Source organism: Pristis pectinata, chromosome 34 (genome assembly GCF_009764475.1).
Source record: "Pristis pectinata isolate sPriPec2 chromosome 34, sPriPec2.1.pri, whole genome shotgun sequence".
NCBI lineage: Eukaryota > Metazoa > Chordata > Chondrichthyes > Rhinopristiformes > Pristidae > Pristis > Pristis pectinata.
This window is the reverse complement of record NC_067438.1, coordinates 11,791,167-11,808,536: the sequence shown is the minus strand read 5'-3', so window position 1 is coordinate 11,808,536 and position 17,370 is coordinate 11,791,167. Positions and strand designations below refer to the sequence as shown.

The window sequence follows — 17,370 nt, the reverse complement described above, 5'->3', positions numbered from 1 at the left end:
TTCCTCCCCGAAGAATATCAAAAGAAGGCAGAAGTTACGAGGGTGTTTCTGGACCCACTTCGTACACTGTTAGACTTCAAAATATTCTTTCCATTCTGCAGATGAAACACCACAAAACCTCTCCAAGCTTGGTACCAAACCCTGGGACTGTCTTCAGATCCCATTCCTACCTTTAGCTCATCCTGAATCAGTGCGTTACTCCTCTGCAACTTGAGTATTTTCTTGCCACTTCTCCCAGGGCTACTGAATGTAAACTGCATGTCGATCTCTTGTGGCTGAAAGGTCGCAATACTGTACGCAGACAGAGCCTCCAGGGCAACCACCGTATCCTTGGCAACAAAGAGAGAGAAAGTCCGAGTTTAAGGGGGGTCACCGCTGGCCAATGAATTGATTCATTCCAACTGACTGACGTGACTGCTGCCTGTACCAAGTGATGGGACCAGGTACAGCTACGACCCTCCCATGGATGGCCCATTCTATCTGTGGATCTTTGGCAAGTGCCCTTTCTTTCAGCTTAACCTCTGCTTAAACCTGGGTGAAAGGTTGGCAGTTATGCCCTGATCCATCCTGCAGAAGAACAGTGGTCTTCAGAGGAAACAGGGCAGACTAGGCTTGTGAGAGGAGATTCAATTGAGCCATCAGATCCCGAGGGGTTTTGACAGGGTGATGTGGAGAGGATGTGGGAGAATCGAGAAGTGAGGGTCACTGTTCAAAGATAATGGGTCATCCATTTAAGACAGAGAAGGGGCAAAATTCTTTCACAGGGTCGTCAGTCTTTGGAGTTCTCTTCCTCAAAGGGCGGTGGAGGCAGAGTCTTTGAATATTTTTACGGCAGAGGGAGATAGGTTCCTGATAAGTGAGGGAGTGGTAGGTCACCAAGGGCAGTGAGGAGTTGAGGTCTCACTAAATGACAGTGGCCCAGTCCTGCTCCCCGAGCAGAGTGTGACACCTGTTGTTGGACATGCACGGAATGGAATGGGCCCGTGGACTGGTGGGTGCGAGGTATACCTGGGTGGAACGGAATCCACCACCGTAGTTCCGTTGTTCCGTTAACCATTTCACAATAGCGTTGGCATAATGGAGTTCCTCCATGCGTACGGCCGCGAGCAGTGCGTAGGCCGTGGTCTCCACCTCCATAGCCGACGCCTGTGGTACTCGATTTATCTTGGTTTCCTTCATGGTCAGCACCTTTGGATCGACCTTCCAATAACGAGAATCGGTTTCTGTTCCGTGATTCAAGCACACACACAGATTGTAAGGAACAGCACATTATGGTGACAGGAAGACCTGTTGGGCAGCACTCTGGAGCAGCAGGTAGAGCCGCTGCCTCACAGCCCCAGAGACCCCGGTTCGATCCCGACCTCGGGCGCTGTCTGTGTGTGTGTGTGTGGAGTTCGCACGTTCTCCCTGTGTCCGGGTGGGTTCCCACCCTCCCGGGTGCTCCGGTTTCCTCCCACATCCCAACGACTTACGGGTCGGTGGGTTACTTGTCCACGGTAAGTTGTGTAGATGAGAGGTGGTACTTGGGGGCAGTTGGTGGGAATGTGGGGAGAATAAAAATGGATCAGCCAAAATGGGTGCTAAATGGTCAGCACAGATTCAGTGGGCCGAAGGGCCCGTGTCCGTGCTGTATTACTCTGTGTCTGTAAGGACAGATGCAGAAGACGCAAGGTTTTGTGGACAGCAACCTCTTGGCGTGACAGTATTGCAGTCTGGTTCATCGGTAAAGGACACAGCAATACAAGGGGGACTGGTTGTGCAACGACCATGTGAAGGACCTCTGATGGATTGGTCGGGACAGCGTCTTGCATTAACGTAGGTCATCCAACAGTTTAAGTGGCTCCCGATGGTCCTGCCATTTATACCATAGAACCATAGAACAGTACAATACAGGCCCTTCGGCCCACAATGTTGTGCTGACCTTTAAACCTTGCCTAAGTCCATCTAACCCCTTCCTCCCACATATCCTTCTATTTTAAATTCCTCCATATGCTTATCTAACAACGTCTTGAATTTGACCAATGTACCTGCCTCCACCACCGCCCCAGGCAGCGCATTCCATGCCCCAACCACTCTCTGGGTGAAAAACCTTCCTCTGATATCTCCCTTGAACTTCCCACCCATTACTTTAAAGCCATGGCCTCTTGTATTGAGCATTGGTGCCCTGGGAAAGAGGCGCTGGCTGTCCACTCTATCTATTCCTCTTAATATTTTGTACACCTCTATCATGTCTCCCCTCATCCTCCTTCTCTGCAAAGAGTAAAGCCCCAGCTCCCTTAGTTTCTCCTCATAATCCAAAATTTACTCTACACTTTCCCCTTAAATCTGACCTCCCAAAGTGCAACACCTTGTACTTGCCCGGATTAAACTCCATCAGCTGCTTCTCCCCCCATATCCGCAGCTGATCCATAGCTTTGCCCTGCTTCCCTGTTCACAACTCTGCCGATGCTTGTGTCATTCACTGGACATCTGAGGAACCAGAATTATTGAAGAAGCAGCTGGATGTTGTGACAGAAGACCAAAGGAGACAAGAAATATAAGCCCTCAACTGGATACATGTTGTTCTCATGGGCTGTCAACACACTGATGTCATCTCTTGTGGATTCTCAGTGGAGTAAATCACACCTTCAAGTAGTCAAAGAGTGACAGAGGACAGAAACAGGCCTTTCGGCCCATCATGTCCATGCCAACCATTAAGTTTCTAACCATACTAGTCCCATTTATAGCATAGATTACTATGAATAACCTTCTCTGCCCTGGGATTCAAGTTTTCGTCCAGATACTCCTTCCGTTGCAGGGGTCTGTGTCCACCACCCTCTCAGGCAGTGAGTTCCAGATACCAAACACCCTCTGGCTGAAAAATGTCTTCCTCAGATCCCCACGAGGCCTCTTACCCTAAGCCCAAACCCATGCCCTCTGGTTTCAGACGCACAACAGCACATTACTCCGACAGCCATGGGACCAGGAAGATTACCTTTGTCATAAGTTTCCAATTCCTTCAGCATGGCAAATGCCACAATTGCTTCAGAACTAGTCGGGTTGACCAGGGCGAGAGCGTAGGAGGTGATGGCCAGTACATACGGTCTCTTAATGTCCTCAACTTCGCCAAAGAGGTACTTTGCTGCCTTCCTGATGCCGTCTTCCTGGAGCGGACGAGAAGGATGGGGGAGATGAATGAACAGAGTCAGACTGTGGTACCCACCATCTCCATGGCAGTGACATAGGTTCTGTTACGGCCATTGAGAAACATGTGGGGACCAAGATAACTGGAAGCCATCTACATTCCTATATAATGTTGTAACAAGGGTTAGAACTTTAATTCTGAAATATGTGATGATTCACCAAGCTTTTAGTTACCTCTTGAGAGGTTCATATTCAAAGACCCCTCCCACCCTGGACATTCTCTCTTCTTCCCCCTTCCATCGGACAGAAGATACAAAAGCTTGAAAACACACCCCCCCCCCCAGGCTCAAGGACAGCTTTTATCCTGCTGTTATAAGGCACTCTAATGGACCTCTTGTACGAAAAAGATAGACTCTTGAACCTTCAGTCTACCTCATTATGGCCTTGCACATTATTGTCTGCCTGCACTGCACTTTCTCTGTACCTGTAACACTTTATCCTGCATCTGTTATTGCTTTTCCCTTCTACGACCTTGATGTTTGGAATGATCTGTATGGTTGGCATGCAAAACAAAGCTTTTCTGTATCTCAGTACATGTGACAATACTAAACCAATTAACCAATCTATCAATTATTCTTGTAGGTGATACCACACACCCAGTTGACCCTGTACCGAGCGATTGCTGGGCTATTTCAGATGGCAGTCCACATTGAAAGTTGACACATTGACTGAGCCAGGGAAGGTCTCCCCTTCTGAAACCCCAAAGCCTTTCCACTGTCTGCAAGGCACGTCCGGAGTATGAAGGAATGCTGTCCAGTGGATGAGTACAGCTCCAACAACACTCCAGAAGCTCAGCACCCTGCAGGACAAAGCAGCCCACTTGGTCTGTTCTCCACCCACAGTGGTTGCAGTGAGTACCATCCACAACATGCACTGCAATTACCAGCCTCGGCTACTCCGACCGCACCTGCCAAACCCAAGACCTTGACCACCAGAAACCCCTAAAGAACCCAATGAGCCACATGGGGTGAAACTCGCTCTTCTGTCCAGATTGATTAACTCTGAGTTTTAGTTCCTCAGCTGGGAATGGAATCTCTGCATCACTGGTTGGTAAAATGGGCTTTTCAAACATTCATAAGCAACGTAAACGTTTTTCACCGTGCTTTAGGCTGAGCCAGCATTTAATTGGCCACCCCTAGTTGCCCTGGAGAAGGTGGTGCCCAGTCAAAGTACCAAGCAATGCACGGGGACATCAAAGGACAAAAGCCTCTTTTAATTGATGACTTTGTTGGGGTCCCAGCAGCACTGACGAGGCCAACATTTATAGACCACACCCAGCACCCTCCAGAAGGTGGTGGTGAGCTGCCTTCTCGAACCGCTGCAGTCTGTGTGGTGAAGGTGCCCCCACGTTGGGGAGGGGCTTCCAGGAGTTAGACCCAGTGGCCACAAAGGGTCGGCGACGTGTGTCCAAGTCAGGGTGGTGCGTGACATGGTCGGTGACGTGGAGGGGAACCAGGAGGTGGTGGTGTTCCCAATGGGCATGCTGCTCTTGTCCTCCTGGTTGGTAGAGGTGATGGGATTGCGAGGTGCTGTTGGAGAAGACAGGGTGATTGCCTGCGGTGCATCTTGTGGACGCCCCTTGGGGTGTCAGGAGCTGACCCTGACCTGCTCCTGCAGCCATCGTGTTTATGTGGCTTATCCTGTTGAGGTTTGGGTCAACGGGACGTTAATGTTGGGTCACTCGGTGATGGGACGACAGTGAATGTCAAAGGTGGGTGGACACCTTCTCCTTGTCGGACGTGGTCCTTGTCCGGCACTTGCATGGTGCAAACGTTACCTGCCACGTGACAGCCGATGCCTGAACGTTATCTGTTGCTTGCTACTTGCAGGCATGGGCTGCTTCATAAACAGTGGCGCAGCGGGTAGAGCCGCTGCCTCGCGGCTCCAGAGACCTGGGTTCGATCCCAACCTCCGGCGCTGTCTGTGTGTGTGTGGAGTTTGCACGTTCTCCCTGTGACCTCATGGGTTTCCTACCACATCCCAAAGATGTGCGGGGTTGGTGGGTTAACTGGCCGCTGAAAATTGTCCCTAGTGTGTAGGTGAGGGGTAGAATCTCAGGGGAGATGATGGGGAATGTGGGGAGCATGAAAAAAATGGGGATTAATGTTAAATTAGTGCAGATGGTGGTTGGATGGTGAATGGCCTGTTTCCGTGGACCATGACTCTCTTTCTCTGGAATGGTTTGGTGCTCACTCAGTCCCCATCTACCCCGTTTGTCTTGTCATGCACACTTTAAAAGTGCCAGCTCCCAACTTTCATCTCCACCGACTTGTCGGTCCCCTCATTGACAAACCCACGCCAAAGACGCTTGAGTAAATACTCCGGGTTGAGCCTCACCACTTCCCGCTTTCCATCAGGGTTGTCCATAAAGGACGGCAGGGATTGCTCCAGTGCGATGGTGATAAAAGATGTCAAAGAAATCTTGAATTCTACCCCGCCGACTCCACCCTGCAAAAAATGTTGAGAGATCAGGCAGAGAGCTCATCAGTTGACACAAACAGAAATGGCAGCATCCACCCTGAGTTCTTGCAGAACTTCTTTTCAATGAACTCGACCGGGGTTTAGTTACGATCAGTGAGCTGGAACATAAATCATAGAACATAGGACATCGAACATAGGACATAGAACATAAGACAGAACATAGAAAGTAGAACATAGGACATAGAACATAGAAGGTAGAACAGAACATTGGACATAGGACATAGAACGTAGAAGGTAGAACATAGGACATAGGACATGGTACTCAGAACATAGATGGTAGAACATAGAACATAGAATGTACAACATAGAACATGGGACAGAACATAGGACATAGAACATAGGACATAGAACACAGTACAGCACAGGAACAGGCCCTTCAGCCCACAACGTTGTGCTGAACTAATTAAGCTAATGACACCTGATCCCTTCTGCCTGCACATGGTCCATACCCCTCCATTCCCTGCACATTCACATGCCTATCTAAGATCCTCTTAAATACCTCTGTTGTATCTGCCTCCACCACCACACCTGGCAGCACATTCCAGGCACCCACCACTCTCTGTGTAAAAAACTTGCTCCTCACATCTCCTTTGAACGTTCCGCCTCTCACCTTAAATGCAAGCCTTCCAGTCTTAGACAGTTCAACCCTGGGGAAAAAGATACTGGCTGTCTACTCTATCTATGCCTTTCATAATTTTATAAACTTCTATCAGGTCTCCCCTCAGCCTCCGATGCTCCAGAGAAAACAACACAAGTTGGTCCAACCTCTCCTTCTTGCTCATGCCCTCTAATCGAGGCAACATCCTGGTGAACCTCTTCTGCACCCTCTCCAAAGCCTCCACATCCTTCCTGTAATGGGGTGACCAGAAAAGAATGTAACACCCCAGATGCGGCCGAACCAGAGTTTTATAAAACTGCAACATAACTTCCTGACTCTTGAACTCAGTGACTCGACTCATAAAGGCAAGCATGCCGTACGCCTTCTATACCCTATCAACCTGTGCAGCCACTTTCAGGGAGATATGGACTTGGACCCCAAGATCCCTCTGTACATCAACACTGTTAAGGGTCCTGCCACTTACTGTTGGTTCTGCATTTAAGGTGAGAGAGGGAAAGTTGAACGGAGATGTGCAGGGCAAGTTTTTTTTACACAGAGAGTGGTGGGTGCCTGGAATGTGCTGCCAGGGTTGGTGGTGGAGGCAGATACGATAGAGGCGTTTAAGAGGCTCTCAGATGAATGTGCAGCAAATGGAGGGATATGGACCATGTGCAGGCAGAAGGGATCAGGTGTCATTAGCTTAATTAGTTCAGCACAACATTGTGGGCTGAAGGGCCTGTTCCTGTGCTGTACTGTTCTATGTTCTATGTTCTATGTTCTATGTTCTATGTTCTATTCCACAAGTGAATCCCGTGCAATCCCCACACGATGTAAGACCAACCACAACACTGATTTCGCTGGTGACTGACAGCCAAGGACATCGGACTCACTGAAGGAAGTAAGCGACCTCTTCTGAATTACGTTGTATTATTTAAGTGTTTTTAATTATTGAAGTTTTAGATTTTTAGTTTTTCTTTTTATTTATTCTTTTTTTTAATCGTTTTAAGTGTTCATGCTTTAGGTTTTTAGTTTTTCTCCCCAATGATTCATTGCGACAATAGTTTTTAGGAAGTCTCCGACGTTTGAGAAGTCGGGCAGTTTTTACGAAGTTCAGGAGGGACCCGACCAGTTTCAGGGGAGGGTTGGGGCTGGGTCCTTCTCCCTGGACCAACAGAGGACACTGCTGCCACTTAGACCAGGCCCAGAGACGGGTGTGAGACATCAGGACTGGACAGGCATGGGATATGTGGGGAAGGGGTTGCCCAGGGGTGGTGGGGAGGTGGAAACAGGATGGCAGTGAGCTCAAACCCATTGGACTCCCCAGAGAAGGGCTTGAGCACTTTATTCCCTTGTGTGTCCAATGGTTTGGGTTGTTTCCCCGGCTCACCTACCGTTGGGAAGCTTCAGTGTTGGAAAAGTCACCAGGGCAACCGTCATAGAATGGTTATAGCACAGAAGGAGGCCGTTTGGCCCATCATCTCAGTGCCAGCTCTCTGCCAGAGCGACTATCCAGTTACACCCTTTCTCAGTTGCCTTGCACATCTTTCTCCGCCATGGATTTATCCGGCTCCCTCCAGAATTCCACAATGGAACAACTGCAGATGGTGGGGTCCAGATTCCAGCCACACTCTGCATAATAGAACATCCTTCCTCAAGTCACTCAGTTCCCATCCCCTTCCTTTTCTCCCCGTGACCCGTGGTTAGCGAGCCCTCCACCACCAGGAACAGCCCCGCATCGTCCACTCTGCCCCCGACCCTTCATCATTGTATGTCAGACCTCCCCTCTTTGCCAAAGACAACAGTCCCCCCCTCTCTGACCTATCCTTGTAACTGTGCCCTTCACCCTGGGAACCACCCTCATAACTCTCCTCCGGACCCTCTCTCACACCTTCATATTCTTCCTCTGCTGGACTGACCAAAACTGAGGTCAGTTCTCCAGCTGAGTCCACACCGGGGCTTTATCCATGGTCAGCATGACTTATACCCCCTGCCTCCACTGATAAAGCCCAGAACTGTGTCTGCCTCATTAACCACTTTCTCACCCTGCTCCCTTTCACTGACCCACACCTCCACCTCCCTCTATCCTGCACCCCTTTAGAACAGTATCCTTCCCTCTACATTGCCTCTCCTCGTCCTTCCTGCCAAAATACATCACCTCACATTTCTCCCCATAAAACTTCACCTGCCGTACACCTGCCCACCCCACCAGCCTGTCTGTCCCCTGCCGCAGTCTATCACTGGCCCCTTCATGGTTCACAACACTGCCAAGGTTTGTGTCATCTACAAAGTTAAAAACTGCTGCTTGCACCCCTAGTCTGGGTCTTTTATGGAGACCAACAAAAGCAATGGTCCCAACACCGATCCCTGTGGAACGCCACTATTCAGTGTCTCCCCCCCCCCCCCAGTCCGAGAACAACCATTCACCAGGACACCCTCCTGTCTGCTGCTTGGCCAACGTCGCATCCACGCTATCAATGTTCCTCTTCTGTCATCTGTTTCAACTTTGCTGCCAAGAATATCATGTGGAACCTTGTCAAAAGTCCATGTTAAATCTGAGCCACTTCCCCAAACATCTGGCTGAAGTGATCTGGGCAGCAAGTTCAACTGGGAACACTTCATGTTTAAAGTTGCTCACAGAACGAGAGGGAGAATCAAAGTGGTCAAAGGAGCAGAGAGAAGAGACCCCCTGAAGGAGAGAAAAGTCCAGCCCAGGGTTTCCCTGTGTTCATTGGCCTGTGGTCTTGGAGGTACGTCAGACATCAGTGAGGCCACAGCTGGAGGACTGCGTGCATTTGTGGACACCACACTGTGGGAAGGATGTGACTGCGCTGGAGAGGGTACAGAGGAGATCCACCAGGATGTTGCCTGGGACGGAGCGTTCCAGCGACGAGGAGAGTCTGTATTGGCTGGGTTTGCTTTCCTTGGCATGGAGGGGACTGAGGGGGGACCTGAGAGAGATGTACAAATTTATAAGGGTGTAGATAAGGTAGATAGTCAGAAATTTGTTGCCTATAATCAGAGGGTATCGATTTACGGTGAGGAGCAGAAGATTTAGAGGAGATCTGAGGAAGATTTTTCTCACCCAGAGGGTGACTGGAATCTGGAACGCAGTCTCTGAGGGGGTGGTGGAGGCAGAGACCCTCACAACACGTAGATGAAGCACCAAGGCACAGAAGGCTAACAGGATTTGTTGGATGGTTACTCGATGGTCAGTACAGACATGGGCTGTATGACTATGACCATCAAGGTCACTTTGAGCTTAATGTCACCTGTTGGGAGACGAGCGGGACTGAGGGGTGAGGTGGGTGTAGCGATTTTTAAAGGCCACCTGAGTTTAGCCCCTGTTGAAGCCATTAAGACGAATAACGAGAAAAAATTGCGGATAAACGAATAATACAAACGTTTTCACAACCTGCATTTCTCTGTGGTACACTGGGTGAGGTTCCTTGAAGTACCCGGTGTCATCCTGACCTCTCACCAAGTACAAGGCGGATTCTTGAATGTGTTCACTCCGCACAGCGATCTGCGTCCGAACTATTGAGAGTATCTTCGCAACAAATGCTGTCAACCTGCCAAGTGGACCAGGAACGGGGTTATCGAGCTGGAAAGCCAACGAGTGTGCAGACCACCGACAATCTGCTGGAGGAAGTCAACGGGTCGAGCAGCATCTGTGGGGGGAAGGGAAGTGTCGACGTTTCGGGTCGAGACCCTGCGTCGGGACTGAGAGTGGAGAGGGGGAGACGGGCAGTATAGAGAGGAGAAGGGGAGGTCTGAGGTGATTGGTGGACTGAGGAGGGGTGGAAGATGACGGGCAGGTTGTTCAAGGTGGGGGTTGGAGAGGGGGTGGAGTTGGGAGACAGTGGCAGGTGATAGGTGGAGGCAGACAAAGAGGGAGAGAGATGAGAGGCAGATGGAGCGAGGTTGAGGGGAGGGGAGAGGAGGGTGAAGGGTGGAGACAGCTGCCGGAGGGAGATAGGCAGGAACACAAGGGGCTACCAGTGCTTGGCTCTGGTAAGCAAAGGAGCTGACAATAGGAACCATTAAGGGAGAGGTGCATGGCAGATGGAACCCGAACCAAATGGAGGAGGAGATGGATTGAGTTTAAGAGTCGGGAAGTCACATTGCAGCTGTATAAAACTTTGGTTAGGCTGCACTTGGAGCATTGTGTGCAGTTCTGGTCGCCCCCATTACAGGAAGGATGTGGAGGTTTTGGAGAGGGTGCAGAAGAGGTTCACCAGGATGCTGCCTGGATTAGAGGGCTTGTGGTATATGTAGAGGTTGCACAGACTTGGGTTGTTTTCTCTGCAGCGTTTGAGGCTGAGGGGAGACCTGATAGAGGTTTATAAAATGATGAGAGGCATCGATGGGGTAGACGGTCAGAATCTTTCTCCCCCAGGGTAGGAATGTCAAATACTAGAGGACACGCATTTAAGGTGAGGGGAGAAAGCTTAAAGGAGATGCGCGGGGCAAGTTTTTTTTCCAGAGAGCGGTGGGTGCCTGGAATGGGCTGCCAGGGGTGGTGGTGGAAGCAGATATGATAGTGACGTTTAAAAGTCTGTTAGACACAGGAATATGCCAGGAATGGAGGGATACGGATCATGTGCAGGCAGAAGAGATTCAGTTTAATTTGGCATCTTGTTCAGCACAGACATGTTGGGCCAAAGGGCCTGTTCCTATGCTTATACTGTTCTATGTTCATTGTCCTGAGCAACATTACAAATTCAACACCCATTTCTGCTTTGTTTATTATTTGTTCATCAAGGAACGTGGATATTGCCGGTGATCCCTGCATTTATTGCCCACCCTGAACAGGGGAAGGGAGTTAAGAGTCAACCGCATTGGGATGGTCTGGAGTCACACATAGGCCGGACTGGGTAAGGGTGGCAGATTTCCTCTCTTGAAGGATACTGGAAAACGAGATGGGGTTTTACAACAATCTGGTCGTTTCATGGTTACTATTACCAAGACCAACCTTAATTCTGGATTTATTTAATTACTTGTATTTGGTTTCCCTAGGTAGGATGTGACCTCACCTCTCCAGATCAATGGGTGCAGAATTCTATCTTTGAGTACAGTCATGAAACCATTACACTCCTGATCCCTGAGTCCTGCTGAGGTCGGGCGAGGGGAAAGAAGCAGGGTAGATACCCTCTAACAAACGAATGCTCTAACAAACTTCCACAGATAGAGTGTTGAAAGCATCCTGGCTGGTTGCATCATGGTCTGGGATAGCAGTTCAAATGCACAGAAACACAAGAAGCTGCAGAGAGTTGCGGACTCAGCCCAATACATCACAGGCACCTCCCTCCCCACCATCGGTAGTATCCGCAGGAGGCGCTGCCTTAAGAAGGCAACCTCCATCATCAAAGATCTGGGCCATGCCATCTTCTCGGTACCATCAGGCAGGAGGTACAGAAGCCTGAAGTTCCACCACCAGGTTCAGGAACAGCTACTTCCCCTCAACTATTCGGTTCTTGAACCAACCGGCACAACCCTAATCACTACCTCAGTACAGCAACACTGGGACCACTTTGTGGGGTTTTTCTGTTAAAATTGTGTATAACATGTTCAATTTATGTTTTTCTTCTGAATGTTGTATATCTGATGCTATGTTCCTGTGATGCTGCTGCAAGCAAGTTTTTCATTGCACCTGAACCCGTGGTCACCATCGAGGACATCAGATCAGTCTTCCCGAGGAAAGCTTCTGGTCCAGATGGTGTCCCTGGCCGTGTGCTCAGATATTTTGCTGATTAGCTGGCAGGGGTATTTGCAGACATACTTAACCTCTCCCTGCTTCAATCTGAGGTTCCCACCTGTTTTAAGAAGACCACTGCCATCCCAGTACTGAAGAAAAACAAGGTAACATGCCTTAATGACTACCAACCAGTGGCTCTGACATCAACCATCATGAAGTGCTTTGAGAGGCTGGTCATAGCTCGCCTCAACTCCAGCCTCCCATACAATCTCGACCCACTGCAATTCGCCTACCGCTGAAACAGGTCTACAGTGGACGCCAGCTCCCTGGCCCTACACTCATCTCTGGAGCATCTGGACAGTAAAGGCACCAATGTTAGACTATTGTTTATTGACTACAGCTCCACCTTCAATACTATAATTCCAAGCAAACTCATCACCAAACTCCGAGACCTAGGACAACACCTCCCTCTGCAACTGGATCCTTGACTTTCTGACCAACAGACCACAATCAGTGAGGATAGGCAGCAATACCTCCGGCACGATTATTCTCAACACTGGTGCCCCACTGAATGGCCAGATTCTGCTCTAACTCCATCTTCAAGTTTGCAGATGATACCACCATAGTGGGCCGTATCTCAAATAACGATGAGTCAGAGTACAGGAAGGAGATAGAGAGCTTAGTGACATGGTGTCATGACAACAACCTTTCCCTCAATGTCAGCAAAACAAAAGAGCTGGTCATTGACTTCAGGAAAGGGGGCGGTATACATGCACCTGTCTACATCAACGGTTCTGAGGTCGAGAGGGTTGAGTCGAGAGGGTTTCAAGTTCCTTGGAGTGAACATCACCAATAGCCTGGCCTGGTCCAACCACGTAGATGCCACGGCCAAGGAAGCTCACCAGTGCCTCTACTACCTCAAGAGACTAAAGAAATTTGGCATGACCCCTTTGACACTCACCAACTTTTATCAATGCACCATAGAAAGCATCCTATCTGGATGCATCACGGCTTGGTACCTCAACTGCTCTGCTTGGGATCATAAGAAGCTGCAGAGAGTTGTGGACACAGCCCAGCGCGTCACGGAAACCAGCCTCCCCTCCATGGACTCTGTCCGTACCTCTTGTTGCCTTGGTGAAGCAGCCAGCATAATCAAAGAACCCACCCACCCAGGTCATTCTCTCTTCTCTCCTCTCCCATCAGGCAGAAGATACGTGAGCCTGAGGGCACATACCGCCAGGCTCAAGGACAGCTTCTATCCCACTGTGATAAGACTATTGAACGGTTCCCTTATACGATGAGATGGACTCTTGACCTCACAATCTACCTTGTTATGACCTTGCACCTTATTGTCTACCTGCAATGCACTTCCCTGTAGCTGTGACACTTTACTCAGTAGCTCTGTATTGTTTTACCCTGTACTACCTCAATGCACTGTGCAATGAATTGACCTGTACGATCGCTATGCAAGACAAGTTTTTCATTGTACCTCTGTACAAGTGACAATAATAAACCAATACACCTGTGCGTAGATGTACTTGTGCATTTGATGATAAACTCAACTTTCATGTTGACCTTGACCAGAGCGTGAGCTTCAGTTGGAGACAGGTGTAACGTACCAGTTGCTACTGGGAGTATGTATCCAGGCTCCATATGAACCATCCGGCTTCTTAAATTCCAGAATCCGCTTGTACCCTGTAAATGGAACACCGGGTCTGAGGAACGTGCTCCCAAACAGTGACATCAAATCCTTCACAACTGGGTTGGTCAACGGCATCAAAGTTACATCCATAAAACTGACGGTGAGAGTTTTGGCTGATGTTCTCATGGATGTCAATACTGGAGGAGCAAAACCCTGACAGGGGGGCATCAACCCTCCCTCCCTAATCGTTCCCCTCCCATTCTTGCTTTCCTCCTGTCCTCCCACCCCTGCCTCTGCTGCCTCCTCCCATTCCCTCCCCTCTCCCTCTGCCTCCCACCTTCTCCTGGCTTCTCCTCCCTCACTCACTGCCACATCGTCCCACCCCATGCTCCCCCTCCCTCTAGTCTCCCCTGCCCTCATCTCCCTGTCCCACCCTCCCCCTCTACCCTCCCTCCCTCGCCAGCCCCCAACCCACTCTTACCTTTCGCCTCCATCTGCGCTCTCTTTGTTTCTCCCTCTCCCGCTCTGCTCCCATTCTCCCCGTCTTCTACCCTCTGCCTCCTGCACCCACACCGTCCTCACAGCTCCAGAGACTCGGCTTCGATCCCGACCTCCGGCGTTCTGTCTGTGTGGAGTTCGCACGTTCTCCCTGTGACGGCGTGGGTTCCCCCCCCCTCCCCCCCCTCCCCCCCCCCCGGGTGCTCCGGTTTCCTCCCACGTCCCAACGACGTGCGGGTCGGCGGGTTAACTGGCTGCTGTAAATTGCCCTCAGGGTAGAGGTGAGTGGTGGATTCCCAGGGGAGTTGATGGGAATGTGGGGAGAATAAAATGGAATGAATGTAAATGGGTGGTTGTCGATGGCTGGCATGGACTTGATGGGCCGAAGGGCCTGTTTCTGTGCTGGATGACTGTCCATTTAAATTTTGGTCGCACATCTACTTCCTGATATAAAATTATGAGAGGCATAGATAGGGTAGGTAGGCATTTCCCAGGGTAGAAAGGTCAAATGCTAGAGGCCGTGCATCTAAGATGAGAGGGAGAAAGTCTAAAGTTTAAAATAGGGGGCTATGTGGGAGGGAAGGGTTAGATAGATCTTAGAGGAGGATAAAATGTCGGCACAACATTGTCGGCCGAAGGGCCTGTACTGTGCTGTAGTGTCCTATGAGATGTGCGGGACAAGTTTTTTTTACGCAGAGAGTGGTGGGTGCCTGGAACGGGCTGCCAGGGGTCACGGTGGAAGCAGATACGATAGAGGCGTTTAAGAGGCTTTTAGATAGCGGTGTGTGTTTAGAAGGGTGACGCCCCGTAGTTCTCACCCATCTCGACTTGTTGCAGAGCTTCATCCTTCCGCTCAGCCTTCAGTGAAAGCCACTGCTCGCTCTTGTCCAGGTAGTTGACGGCAAACACAGTGGGCGCCATGTAAATGGATGTTTGCTCGGCACACCCGTGTGGCTTTTTTATGAGCTGGTTGATCCCGTCCGGATTCAAGGAGTTGTCCACCGTTTCTCCCAGCACTTCGCCTGCAAGAAAAATCCTCAGTGAACAGAGTCTCCAAGTTCAAGTTCAGTTTTAGTGTTTATTGTCATGGGCACATGTACCCAGAGTATACATGTCATGAAAATTAGCTCTTTGCAGCAGCAGCACAGTACATTACACACATGAAGGACTTAAATTACATAAATTATACATAACTTACACAACAAATTAAACAAAAATATACATAGCATTAGTGCAAGCTGAGGGAAATAAAGACCAGGGTAGTGTTCGAGTTTCTCAGGTGGGTTCAAGAACCTGACAGCAGTGGGGAAGAAGCTGTTGTTGAACCTTGAGTTGTGGGGTCTTCGGGGTCCTGCACCTCCTGCCTGATGGCAGCATCGAGAAGAGGGCACGGCCCAGATGGTGGGGGTCCCCGATGATGGATGTCGCCTTCCTGAGACATCGCCTCTTGTAGATGTCCTCGCTGGTGGGGAGAGCTGTCCCCGTGATGGAACTGGCTGAGTCCACCACTCTCTGAGGCTTCTTACGTTCCTCTGCTTTGGAGTTCCCATACCAGTAAATCTTTCTAACTTGCACTAAAGTCTTGTTTGCACGGTTTTTTTCCTGCACGGTCTTGCATCATTTCTGTGTCATTTATATTCTGTGTGTTGTCTGTACCTGTGTGCCTGTGACAATAACCGCGACTTGACTTGACTTGTCCTCAGGATGGGCAAACACTAAGAGTTGTTCGACCGATGAACGTGGGCAGATGTTAGAAAAGATTGTGACAGGTTTGAGCGTCTGGTTATTTCCAGCATTTTCTGCTTTTATTTCCAAATATTATGGTATCTGGTTCTCAGAAACTTATAAATTTTGTACCAGAAGTTAAACACAGAGATGTGGAGAGGCTCTTTCTTCGGAGGGGGACAGGGGGAGGGTCACTGTTTCAAAATAAGGCATCCCCCATTTAAGACAGAGGAGAGGTGAAATTTTTACTCAGAGGGTCTTTGGCACTCTCTTCCTTCAAGGGTGATGGAAGCATGGTCTTTGAGTATTTTTAAGGCAGAGATACAGGAAAACTCTGATAATCTGGCACAGTAATGATTTCGGTGGTGGCGGACAGGGAGATTTTCAGGTCTGTTGGATGCTATTCCCGATTAATACACTGACACACTTCTAATTCATCTTTGCAGATGTTACACTGTATTATAAAAAATTTTCCAGTGGACCCGGAAAGTTTAAAGGGAACACGGGAACAGCTGCCCCGGTGAGTCAAGATCGAGTTCAGGAACCGGGTCCCAGTAAGTTTACAGGGTGTGTGGGAACGGGAGATCTAGTGAGCTTATAGGGAATGTGGGAATCAGGGTCTGATGAGTTAAAAGGGAGTCCCGGTCAGTCTAAAGGTAGCGGGAAACGGGAGCCCTGTCAAATTGAAAGGGAACGCAGCGAACATTACCTGGCGAGCCAGATGCCAAAGTAAATAGATTTCCCCAAGGTCGGACAGCGGTTTGTCAGAGGTTCACTCCAGAAATAAGGTGGCGGTGAAAGTTACCGATGATAATTGGGAATGTGGGGTTGGGGGTCACAATGATCTTATTGAATGGCGGGGCAGGCTGGATGGGCCGAGTGGCCTACTCCTGTTCATGCGTCAGGAAGGAAAGTTATCGATAATCAGTGGAGAATGCCACACATGGTTACTGTGCCCACCTTTTGTCAGTGGCCGTGCTTACCTCTGGCTCGAATGTAAAGGTAGGAGTCAGTGTCTGGGACCATGTTGGTTGGTAATTCTTCAAAAATCTGATAGGAGCTCCTCACTGATTAAAAAAAATACACAGACAGATGAAAACACAACCCTTAAAGGAATGATGGTTCTTTCACAAATCTCGGGACCTCGGAATTTCAGCTGTCTACTTGCGCGCTGTAAACTTTATAAAATGTTCTGCGATGAAGGCTGGATGTGCTGTACCACAGTGTAGTGGTTAAGTTCCTGGACTAGCAGCCTGAGTTTTGGACTCAGTGATGCGAGTTCGAATCCGACCACAGACCCAGAGGGGGGATTAGATTCAATTAACTCGATAAAAGTCTGGAATTTGCAGGGGAAGGAACGACCTCAGTGATGGTGCGCCTGAGATGATCAGAGTGTCATCGAGCCCACTAATGTCCTTCCAGGAAGGACGTCTACTTCCCGGGCAGGTGTGACCACATACCCACTAATGTGTTTCATTCTTGACTACTTCCTGAGTTCAGGGACAATTAAGGATGGGCAATAGATGCAAGTAAATAAAGATCAGTGAT

At 49.5% G+C, this 17,370-nt stretch overlaps 1 protein-coding gene across 1 annotated transcript in view; it reads right to left on the bottom strand.

Moving 5' to 3' along the window:
* Positions 1-17,370, bottom strand: part of LOC127585876 (complement C4-like) — an 85,747-nt gene that overhangs the window by 22,123 nt on the left and 46,254 nt on the right. Inside the window, exons 23-30 of the mRNA XM_052043587.1 lie at positions 16,806-16,889; positions 14,916-15,119; positions 13,577-13,652; positions 9,675-9,831; positions 5,521-5,631; positions 2,975-3,143; positions 1,009-1,223; positions 171-329 (exon numbers count right to left, since the gene is read on the bottom strand). Coding sequence (XP_051899547.1) covers positions 171-329; positions 1,009-1,223; positions 2,975-3,143; positions 5,521-5,631; positions 9,675-9,831; positions 13,577-13,652; positions 14,916-15,119; positions 16,806-16,889 — 1,175 coding nt within the window. The remainder of the gene's footprint in view (positions 1-170; positions 330-1,008; positions 1,224-2,974; positions 3,144-5,520; positions 5,632-9,674; positions 9,832-13,576; positions 13,653-14,915; positions 15,120-16,805; positions 16,890-17,370) is intronic.